At 42.1% G+C, this 12,442-nt stretch overlaps 1 protein-coding gene across 5 annotated transcripts in view; it reads right to left on the bottom strand.

Moving 5' to 3' along the window:
- TSNARE1 (t-SNARE domain containing 1) overlaps positions 1-12,442 on the bottom strand; it is a 473,885-nt gene that overhangs the window by 222,679 nt on the left and 238,764 nt on the right. For 4 of the 5 annotated variants that reach the window (XM_027665127.1, XM_027665128.1, XM_027665129.1 and 1 more), the window contains one exon: positions 343-510. In XM_027665127.1, coding sequence (XP_027520928.1) covers positions 343-510 — 168 coding nt within the window. The remainder of the gene's footprint in view (positions 1-342; positions 511-12,442) is intronic. The other variant, XM_027665131.1, reaches the window with a different exon arrangement.

Raw genomic sequence — 12,442 nt, 5'->3', positions numbered from 1 at the left:
GACAAATTCCAGTTTCAAGTTCGTGTGCACCAAGAAAAGTTGATTTGCTGCAGAATCCAGCTTAGACTCCCTCACCACAGACTCTGCCATAGGAGACTCACTGAAAAGAACCCAATCATTAGCCCATGAACATCAATTAATTCCTGTAATTTCCACCACTAGTCATATGGATTTCTAACTATTCCTTCTGCCACCCATTTCCATTTTTAGAAGCACTTGATAATCTCTTCCATTTTTAGTGACGCTGCACTGGCAGCAATGGAAATCAGCATTTCCTTCAGGAACAGTACAAGGAATCTGCAATTCCTGCTCACAAACCCATGATGGGAGAAGGTCACTGACCTCAATCTGCTGAATGGCCTCTTCCCGCTGCCGAATGGCCTCCAGATCCTCCTCCGTGATTTCCGAGAGCAAGGCTTGGTCCTGGCTCTGGTTCTGCCACGTGGCATCTCCCCCATTAAAGATCTTCTCGTCATCAGGTAGGTCAGAGAAGGGGGTCTTGGGGCTCTGCTGATATGGGAGAATGGAAAGAAAGGAAAAGAAGTGTAAATGTCAACCAGTTTTACCCAGTTTTAGTGTGGGAAAGGAAAATATAATAGGCGGCAAAAAGGTGAAGTGGAGAGAAGTAAGTTCCATGAGAGGAAGCATTTCAAATCTCAGAAGAAATGTTAGGACCTGAAGTCAAATCTCCTGAGCTACTCTGGAGCCACCGCAACCAACTTCAATTTTCCAGCACTTCTGACAGAACAAAACCTTAACATGCGTCTAAAAAAGGACACATTTACCTTGTCGTATTTTCCTGAAAATTTTTCTGGAATTAATCACTTTCTCAGGCACACAGAAAGCCTAAAATTTGTCTTGAAGACTTTATGAACCAACTTTCAACGCTCAAAATAACAAAGGATCCAATCTTGTCCATTTATGAGATAAACAAAACAACTCATAAAGGGGAAATCATCACAGGATGATTTCTCAGAGTCATCACTTGAGCAACTCACAGGTTCTGGTGTTCACTCTATAGAGTAGACCTGATTTTCCTGACACATCAGATCCTAGATGTGGATCTCAGAACTTCAGTAATAAGTGCTGAAAAACAACTCTTCTCATTCCTGTTTGGGAATCCCATATTCCTTCTGGCATCGCCTGTTGAGCTGATCATCCTTGCTCCTCCTCAGGCCTTTTAAGAGTCTCTCAAGCAAGAATGCCCACATAGAATCACAGAACTGATTGGAAGAATTGGGTTGGAAGGCACCTTAAAGCTCATCCAGTTCCAACCCCTGGCATGGGCAGGGACACCTTCCACTAGACCAGCTGCTCCAAGCCCCATCCAGCCCGGCCTTGAACACTTTCAGGAATGGGACACCAACTTCACTGGGAAAACTGTTCCAATGCCTCACCACCCTCTGAGTAATAAATTCTTTCTAATATCTAATCTAAATATCTTCTCTTTTATTTTAAAATCATCCCCCCCCGTGTCCTATCACTATCTGCCCATGTAATAAGTCACTCTCCCTCTTTTTTAAAAAGTCCCCAACTTATTTTCTAAGCCCTCAGATACCAATTTTCTAGGTAGACAGATGTTCATACTACCTTTGAAAGCTGCATTTATAGTCAGATCCAGATTTTACAATGCTCAAGATCCAGTTGAATCTGTACTGCAGGAGGGGGCAAAGGTTTAACAAGGTCTTCTCCTCTCTGCCTTTAGCTTCTGTGCCTATGTTAGGTTCAGTCTAGACTGGACTAAGACAATGAAATGACACAAGGTTGGTTTGCAGGCTGAGCTCAAGTTCTAAGTTAATGGCACTGAGGGCTCTAACCCTCTAACTTCATGAGTATTCCACTTTAACAGTGCCCATGATCCTCTCACGTGGTCTTGAGCTGAGCTCTGACTCCTAACAAAAAGTTACAGTACAAAAGCAAAACAAGTGCTTCTGCTGCTCTGAAGCTGAAAGAAGAAATGACCACAGCAGATCCTTGACCTGAATATCCCCGAAATCTCTGAAAGCCACAGGAGAAAGCAAGCACAAGTACTCAGGGGGATGTTCAGTTCTACGTGAAGCACAAAAACTGGGGCTTTTCAACAAATTGTGCCTGAAAAATAAAGGCCTTTGCTGTCTTGCTGTGGATAAATCTTCAAAAATATGAATTGCCCCAAATTCCCACAGAGTGAACAGGAAGTGAGGCCATAGGGCAGCTCGCTGGAAGGACACAGGGCTGGAGAACTGGAAGGAGTGGGAGGACTTGAGTGGAAATTGCAGTGGAAACAACGCGAAGTCATCACTGCAAGAATGATAAACCCATCCAAGTCTGCATGAGGGAAACAGGGAAATGAGGGAAGTAGAGAAATGAGGGGAAAAAAAAGTCACTTATAAGGTATTTTACTTCTGGCTTTTTTGCTCAGAGATCTACCTTGCAGGAACTGTGAAGGAGGCATTGAGAGAATGAGTAATATTTAACACATATAGACTCTGTGGCTGGCTAAACTTTGAAGAATATCAGGCATCTGTAAATTCTTATTTAATTCTCTAACTCTTCTTTAATTCTTTCAAAAGTGTACAATTTCTGTATTTAGAAAACCAAAGAATTTTTGTATTTGCCTAAACTTTGTCTTATTAAGTTAATTATTATTATTATCACCATACCTAGTTGGAGACAAGGATAGTAACACAATGTGGTGAAGGGAGAGGGGTGGTGGAAGAAGTAGAGGGAAATAAAAAACTCAGCAACAACCAGTCAAGTCTCATTCAAAATATGAACAGATGAAAATCTCTGACATTATTGTCTTACTCTTTCACCTTCTGCTTCCTAGAGATCTGTTATCTACTGAGAAAGGGTGTGTTACAGGAAGATAATCATAATTTAAAATCAGGTTAGAATTCATTTACACTTTAAAAGACATATTTTAATGGGATCAAGATACTCTGGGGGTGTTTTATTCACTAATTATTACGTGCCTTGGACACTAACTTCTCTGGTAGAGTGTTTCAGTGCCAAAAGCATGTATTAATGGACTCCAGAAAAAAAAATCCCTGGGGTATTCTAATGCTTCATTCATAGTGACAGAGGTGTCCTCTCATCTTCACCAGTGGGTTAACTAAGACAAGCAGAGGCAGCTCTGCAGCACGTCACCAAGGAGGCTGGAAGAGCCCAAGTTTCTGACCTCTGAAAATGCAGAAAAAGTGCTCTAATGAAATTTGTCTACTCTGGTTGCAGCAAGGACACTGCACCACAGACCTAAATGCACAGGAACGGACATTTAAAACCATGTTTTGCTATGCAAAACAAATTTCAGTGGAAGATAAAAAATTTACAAGTGTTCAAATGTCAAATGTTCTGATGTGGGAGCACAGGAATAACAGGAGAGCCAGAAATACAGCAAAGAACTCTTCAAATTAATTATATTAGTCCATGGAATAGCACAGTTGTATCACAAATGTCCTTCATCTTGGCCTGTGTCAGCTCTCTTACTCATCCTCACTAGCTGGTCCTGGTATCTGTAAATAACATGTCCCCCCTCCAAATTATTCAGAGGTTGCAAGAGATGCTGCTCAGTGATCTCCAACAAAAAGCAGCTATCCCTGTGTTTAAATAGGTAATGGTCTAGACAAAGATCTTTTCCTCTAAACAAAGGAGTGACCTAAGTTAATTTCAGAGCTGCTGAAGACAATGACATGAGTTTGTCTCCTTAACATCTTCCCAAAATATCCAACAACGGCTGCTGAATAAGTAAAGCAGTAAACAACAGGATGAAGGCGGGGCTGATATTTCCTTCCAGACATCAAAATGGCTCCATAATAATATTAAATACAGTCACCATGACCTGCTTTCAGGGTCTGTGTGCTGTGTTAACGAATTAAAAATGATTTTGTGTTGCCCACGGTACAGAGCCCCTCGTTTCTGTGATAAAGTGAATGAATCCTAGATTTGAAAGTGTGAAGAAATCTAATCACTTCTAATACTTCTGACTAAAAGCTGCACATAGCTTGGCTTATCAGTGGTCTTCATTCCCTTCTGAGTTATGTTAATTGCCATGTCTGACAAAAAACTTTATTTATAGCAAGGAAAGATCTGATGGAGGGCACTCACTGAGCCTCCACAGATAAAGTTCCCTTTGACAATGCACTGGAAGGGGCCATAACTCCCTGCACAGGCATTTCCACATTAAATTTGATTTAGTGTCAAATTTTATGCCCTGTGAATCTCTGCGCAATTTTCTGTTGGATTTCCTTTCATAAATTGTTAATTGGATGTGTTTGAAGTTTTTCTTTTGTTGAAATTTGCCTGTGGCAGATCTTTGTCAAGATGTATCTATAAACCGAGCCCCGCCTGTGAAAAAAATGATAGGGGAGAAAAAAGTTGAGTATATCTGATTCACTCAGTAGTTCTTTTAAAATTAAATCCTCAGGACTGAGGGTCATACTACGCTGTTGTTCATCATATCTGAAAAATTATGCCCAGGCACAACATTTTTCCTGCTGGATAAAATCTTTCCATGAGGATAAAATCGTTGCTGCTTACAACTACATTTTTTTATCAGATTTATTCTACCAATGGGGAGATTCTGTATGCAGTTGCTGATAGGAAAAAAGAAAAAAAATAAGAAAGAAAAAAAGGTTTTATCTGGAAGGTGACAACTTCTGCCAGGGTCTGCACTTTACCAGCAGTAAATGTTTGCATCAGAAGTTGCTTGTCTGAGACCCCTCCAAAAATAATCCCCTTCCAACCCTCTTCCTGCCTCTCTCCGTTTCTGTCTTAGGAGGGACATGACATCACAAATTTTCCAACCCTTGTCACATAAAGTTACCAAGCAAGGGATTGCAATGACCTCTCTTCTAGCTCCCATATGGTCTTTATTCCACCCAGAAGCAGAAATCCAATGGGAACTCCACTAATATAAACCCACCAGCCTTCAAAGGTCATCTTCAGAGAGTCACAGGATCTCCTGTTGCAGAATGAGTGTCCTGGTGCCCCCTCAGCCCTGTAGCTCCCATTTACATCTCTAATGATGCCTTTTCTGATTGCCTGTTACAAGATTGTTCCCTTATCAGGAATTCAGGGCATGAAATGGAGATGGATGAGAAATGAGAAATGGCTCTTAGTGCCAGTGAAATGTTTAGTGATTTCAAAAGAAAATTTCTTTTCCAATCCTCATGAAAACCTGAAGATACAGAGAAAAATTATACAACAGAGAGAAATAGAGAGACAAACACACTCCCTCCAGCTCAGGTTAGTACAAGACAGGTAATAAAGGTGAGAAATAAGATGGGCCTCTCACAGTGTCTCCAAAAAGAACTGTAAGAACTTATGGAAATAATCAAGATTTATTGAACCTGTAATTACAGACTCTGTTCACCAGGTGAATGACACAGCACAGAGAGAGGAGAATGAAGGGCTGAGGAAGACACTCACAAACTTCTACTTTCAACCTCAGCATGAAGGCAGTTGAGAAGAGACTTGATTAAGCCTGAAATCAGACAACATGATCCCATTTCTACACCATTTCCTTCCACTCTAAATTCAACCAGGAGCTGTGTCCCAGAGAGGAGGGTTTAATTTCTGACTGTATGTGAAAACATGGGAAGAGGACACTAACACAAGTGTCTTAGGAGGGATGTGATAGAGCTGTTGGCACTGTCAAAGTGGGAAAGGAGAGCAAGAAGCTGGAGAGGAGCTCTGTGGAAAAGGGACTTGGGGGCCCTGGTCGATGGCAAGGTAAATTTGAGTCAGCAGTCTCCTAACTGGACTGAAAAACTAATTCCAGAGAATAAGAAGGAATACAAGTTTCTTTTTTTCCTGACTCCTACTCCATCCACATGGTCATTTCAAGCAGTTGCAGCATCACTTGGCTCTCAGACCCTGGAGACTGCCTTTGATATTCACAGTTCACAAATTCCTTGTTACCTCCAAGTTTATAAGAGCACAGGTATAAGTAACCTCACTTGTCTAAGCTAATTTTGCAATCCAGACTACAGGTTGTTCCAAGGAAATCTTCTGCAACCATGAAAACAGGGTATTTTAGAGCTCTTCTATGACTCAGGGAGTAAAGCAGGGAAGGTTGCTCTATCTTCTCCTATCTCCAGAAGCTTTCTGCACCTCTAGGGATATGGGCAGCTCCAGCAGCAATCAACACACCTCCCACAGCTCCTGCAAACCATCACATCTCCTTGGGTAACATTTTGGCTCCAGCTCTCAAACAAAATGCAAATGCATAGATGTTTATCTCTTGCTTTATAGTACATATAGACATATAAACAGCCAGGCAACACTTTATGAGGGTATCCTATTCTCCCCAGCATCCAGGCTTGGAGATTCACGTTTTATTGCCTGTAGAATAATGAGGCTGGAGTGTGTGCATTAAAGATCAATAAAACACTGTACATGGAGGAGCAGGGTGCAGAACACGGCTGGAGTTACTCTGCCTGACACATTTTTAATCTCGGGTTGGCACTCCAAGCTGTCTGGGACAAAGCTGGCACAGAGCAGCCAGTTTGGCCTGACTACCCACAAAATACAGCCAGGTTAAGACGACAGATAAATCGGATTAGATGATCTTTCCCAAACCATCCTTTCAAAACAACTAACCTTGCAGGCTCAATGAGATTTAAAGCTGCATCATGCCAAGCAAAAGCCCAAAGCAATTACAGGTAGAAAGGCCTCAGGCAGGCGCAGAACAAGCAGCCTGGGACTTCTAAATCTTTTAGAGGAGTGAAATAGTGATATTACAACTTTGCATTATCTTTCACACAGAAGATCACAGCAATGATTGGTAATCTGAGTTCTGTTGTCTTAGGAGAGGAGCTTCCCACAACGACTGGGAAAGAAATGCATCACAGGGAATCACAAATTAACCACTGCCTGCTCTTCCCTTTCACTCAAAAATGATTGAATTTAAAACTACCATAAGAAGAACAACTTTAAAGTGGGATACGCTGGATCCTTCCTGCATCACTGACACAGGCAAACATGGAAATGCATTCAGCATTTTCTTCAATTTATGCAAATTTGATTACTCTGCTGCAATGTAGCATGAGAAAAACCAGGATGGGGAAATTAGCATGAAGGGAGGGGTTGAACTGTATTTTTGTTTAAATTAGCTAGGATCACTCATGTGTTTCTGTCTTTGCTCTTGATCAAGGTGTTTATTTTTGAATGACATGAACGTGAAATTGAGCAAGAAATTCACCATTTCTACCATTTTCCTACTACAGGATCTGCAAGAAATTACTAATTTGAGGGAAAATGTAGTGACAGAAACTATTTTGCTGGTTCTCTTTGCAGTATTTTTAAATTTAATCCTTCAGGTCTCTGCAGTCACGAGGACTAAGAAAATCTATTCAGCTTCCTGGAACTGGAAGAGACTCAGTTACAGAGTCCCCAGTTCATACCTCCTACCGTTTTCTTCTTCTTTAATTTTCCTTCAAGACTTTATTACTTCACCAAATTCATTCTGAGCAATCCTGACCTCATCACCCAGGGCTGCTTGAGTTCAGAGTCGATCTTACTGTACTCAGGGAGAGAGAATTAAATGACCTGTCTGTGGTAGATGAAGAAAAAAGAAAATAAGCCAGGGGCCTGAGGTTTAGTTCTCTGATAACAGATGTGCTTTCAAGAAGCACAGCATATTTCCACCCCACAGTGAAGACCAAATTTAGAAGGAATGCCCTCCCTACCAGGCCTAGATGGTGGGGTTGACACTCATATTTTGTTCATGGAGATCATCAACTTTTAGGTCAAACTTCAGTTGATCCTGAGGGCTGTATTTTACCATGTATTTTCACCCTGAATTACTGAAGGAAGATGGAGCTTTCCCTGTTCCTATTTCCATCCTTCTCCTTCTTTTCCTCTTGGTTTGGAAACATTATCTACCATGCAAATAGATGATCCCATGGTGATGTGAGTGAAGCAAAAGAGCACCAGTGAAGTGAGGTATAAATTTCCCCTCTCTGTAATCTGACAACCTTCTCTTTTCAAAACCGTTTCACTGAATGACTCCAGCCTGATTCCACATGGCTACACCCACCCTTCCCAAAGCCAACTGCCTGGGCTATCACTCCCTTCAGGTGACATCTCCACACATGCAGAGCAAGTGGATAAACATTCCTTTAAGATTGTCAGGAAGGAGAGCATTCACTGGTGTTTTTACAGCATTCCTAAAGCTGTTCCTGCCCTTTCCTGGCTGTCTGTGTGATATTCTCATAATTCTCTGTCTCTGCACAGCTCTGCTGCTGGCACCACGTTTTGGCTGGTGGTACTGTCTGGGATCTGTGCTGTGCATTGTCCCAGGATCCTGATGAGAGGCAGAGCCCTCCCCTGCTCAGGTCTCTCTCTGAACAGCTGAAGCCCCAGCATTTGTGTCAATGGACCGTGCTTGACAGAGCTCACAGACACACCAAGGCTGTCTAGAAAGGCCCGTGTTGTCTCTGCCTCCCAACATATGTGCTGCACAGCTGCCTAGCAGGTTCCTGCTAGAAAGGCAAACGAGGGAGAATGAGTCACTGGTTCACCCTTTAACACCCACCTAGTACCAAAAAAAAAAAGTGAGATGTCCTTTTTCTCTGTTCACATGGAGTCAAGAGTCAAATTCAGCTTGATTTCCTACAGCAGAGACAACCCCTAGCATGGGCATAATGCCATTCTGGAGCAGTGGAAAAGTAGGAAGATGCTGGAAAAAAAAAAGTATGTCTTTTTCTTTCCAGGAACAGACTGCTTTTGTATTTTGTCTTTGAAGTACTCCGTCATTTTTTTTAGAAACATGGCTGACTCCCACAAAACTTCATCAATATCAATCTTATCATCTCTTTTTGTTCCTGGCCTTTGCCAGGGTTTCAGTGGACAGCTCAGCATGCAAGGAAATGTTCAGAGACTGAGACTGAGGAACACTCTCATTTAGTGACTCTCTATAAAGTATCTGCCCATATTACAGTCCCAGCACCGTCTGCATTCAGAATGTTTCAGTTATTGCCCAAAAGTCTGATCCCAAATTAAGACAAAAATCAGAGACATGTTGTCACCACCCATCTGGAAGATGGTGGTGGATGGTCAGTTGATGACAACAGGGATGAAGAGACAAGACAAGGTTCCTGCCTCTTTGTGAGAGTGGGGTCCACCTTTATAGGAGAGGAGGAGAAAAGTGGGAGCTGAGCTTTGAGTGGCAGGATGGGACAACACCTGGTCATCCCACTACAACTTTTGGCACCATCCACAAAAGAACCTCATTGCAAATAATCATATAATCACAGAATGGTTTGAGTTGGAAGGCACCTTAAAAATCATCTCATTCCAACCCCCCTGCCATGGGAAGGGACGCTTTCCACTTGACCAGGTTGCTCAGAGCCCCATCCAACATGGCCTTGAACACTTCCAGGGATGGGGCAGCCACAGCTTCTCTGGGCAACCTGTGCCAGGGCCTCACCACCAATAAATACATTTAATTATATTAAGTAATTTATTCCTAACATCTAATCTAGACCTTCCCTCCTTCAGCTTCAAGACATTCCCCCTTGTCCTGTCACTCCATGCCCTTGTCCAAAGTCCCTTTTCAGCTCTCTTGGAGCCCCTTTAGGCACTGGAAGATGCTAGAAGGTCTCACCAGAGCCTTCTCTTCTCCAGGATGAACAGTCCCAGCTCTCCCAGCCTGTCTCCAGAGTAGAGGTCTTCCAGCCCTGTGATCAACTTAGTGGCCTTCCCTGGACTCATTCCAGCACATCACTGTCCTTGTGTTGAAGCCCCAGAGCTGGATGCAGCACTGCAGGCGGGGTCTCACAAGGGCAGAGTTGAGGGAGAGTTGGGAATACTGTACAGAGAAAACCCCAAGATGCTGCAGCACAGGCCTGATTAGATCTACACTGGGATAACAGCAATCCCCCTGCAGGAAAACACAACCTATTTTCACCTGCAGGCTGTTCTCAGCAGACTCCTGTTATCCACAGGATAACATAAGGCACTGGGACATAAATGATCTGTATCCTGTCACAAGGGATGTTCAGCCCTTTGGTCCAGTTCACAGCAATTTCATTTTCAGCACCAACTCAGAACAAAAAGCAGGTTACCACAGGCTGGTAACACGATGTGATGGATGTGTGCGTGTCCAAAGAAGGGTAACGGAGCTGGGGAAGGGTCTGGAGCACAAGTTGGATGAGGAGCAGCTGAGGGAGCTGGGGGGGCTCGGCCTGGAGAAAAGGAGGCTCAGGGGAGACCTTCTTGCTCTCTACAACCACCTGAAAGAAGGTTGTAGCCAGGTGTGTTTTGCTCTTTTCTCCCAGGTAACAAGTGATAGGACAAGAGGAAACAGTCCGAAGTTGCACCAGGGGAGGTTTAGATTGGATATCAAGAAAAATTTCTTCACTGAAATAGAGGTCAGGTATTGAAACAGACTGCCCAGGGAAGTGTTGGAATCACCATCCCTGGAAATGTTCAAAAACTGTGTAGATGTGGTGCTTGGAGATGTGTTTTAGTGGTGGAATTGGCAGTGCTGGGTTAACAGCCAACTTGATGATCTCAGATGTCTTTTCCAGCCTTAATGATTCCATGATTCTATAAAAAGTTCACGAGTCTTTAATGCCATTTGAATCCTTTTCCCTTTTTTTTTTTCTAATTTACCTGTGATTTCACTACAATAAAGCCTATTGATCCATCCTTGACTGCAGGCAGCAGCTTGTTAGATTTTACACTAATACCATACACAAACCCTTAATTGTTTATCATCAGGACATTTTCGGTTTTAATTAGAAAACAAACATAGGTAATAAAAATGGTAAAAGGACACAAAATGACAGATGCCTGCAGTGAAACAGGAGACATCAATTCAATCAAAATGAAAGCATTGAAAATCTTATTAGGGCTATTTATCAGCACTGCTGTACAACTGTCATGGATCAGAGAAATGGTCTGTGGTAACCTCTGGGAAACCCATTCACAAGGACCAGAAGCATTTAAAGGGCTTGTCCTGCCCAGTGGCTGTTCCTCCTACCTGTCCTAGACATGTCCTGTCCCCTCCAGGCAGAAGGAGGTGATTGTTCTTTCTCCTGACAAGTGACAATCCCCCTTAACTCAGTCTAATCTCCCAACCTGTAAACAACCTTAAAATATAAGTTCAACTGAAGGGAATTAAATGTTTGCTCTGATTTCTGTGTGCTGTGACAGCAAGGACTGACATGGATCAGAGGACATTGGAAATATTTAACAACTAGTCAACTTTATTTAGAGGTTGTGAGCTTCAATCTCAAGAAAAATGAAGAGTGACAACTAGAATTTCAAGTCAAATCAAGTCAGGATATTTACTGGTTTAAAGAAAAACACAAAAACAGCAGAAAGAAAATTATGTTATTCCCCAAGAATAGTGATACAGTTATTACAGATCTAGGCAATGTCTCCAGGAAGAGAAACTAAAGATATTAGGGAAATTTAGACACAGATGTGTATTTGATACCAAACTGCCTGCAAAGTGAAATAATGAAAATAGAAAGTGTAAGCGTTGCTACAGGGAGCTAAATCTTGCTGCTGAGCTCATTTGTCCAAGGAGAATGAAATAGGAAGAATTTGGCAGTTTGCTAATTCATCCTGCATGAGTTCTTTATAGGGCAAGACGAAGTGAATCTAACCTTCCAAAGGGTGACAAGAAATAGGAATTGCCAGGGAGGAAAGCAGTGCAGAGCAGCTTTATTACCCTCATGTGCTCCGTGCTGTCTCTGTGATATACGTTCACAGGGATGTTCACCTCTCCTCAGCTTAGGCATTCGGTCCCACTCCCCCTCCATTAACACACAGGCTCCGTGAAGGCTTTCATGAGGATGGAAGAGCTCCCTAAAATGTTTCCAGAATAAAACATTCAGGGAAAGGATTAAGATAAAAAAAACGCTGGAAGGTTTTCAGCTCAGCGCCTCCGGAACGTGACATGTAACAAAATTGTCCATAATCTGTGCATTTTTCCAGTTAATATCAGGACAATGTCTTAACTGTGTCAGAAGCAGGAGAGGCCACAGATAAACATTCAGATAATTCCTACCACGGATTTTTATAGCACCATTATTATTATTTATTTTACTTCCTTTTTAACCATGCTATTGACTTTCCAAACTGATGGGGCATTAACCATCCACACAACTGTTCTTTATTAGTTTTAGCACTTAACCTACATGTTCCTTTCCTACCATCAGGCCATTCTGGCTTCTATCATTTAACTTCGTGAATAATTCACTTGGTCTTCATTTGTATTTTCACCTTGAAAGTATTTATAGACTGCAATCATGTCTCTATTGATACTTTCTTCAAGACTATTTAATTTAGCTCCCTCATTTTCTCATCTGATGTTTATAGACTATATACCTCATGTTATTTTACTTGCCCTGTTCGTGTTCTTTTTTATTCTCTCTGTATATACCAATACCCTTCCCAAGCCATAAACTCCAAGACTTCATTGCTTGTGCCATAAAAATATATTTCT

The sequence above is a fragment of the Corapipo altera genome, unplaced genomic scaffold (assembly GCF_003945725.1).
Source record: "Corapipo altera isolate COAL_440 unplaced genomic scaffold, ASM394572v1 267, whole genome shotgun sequence".
Taxonomy (NCBI): Eukaryota; Metazoa; Chordata; class Aves; order Passeriformes; family Pipridae; genus Corapipo; species Corapipo altera.
This window is presented reverse-complemented; position numbering and strand designations above follow the sequence as displayed.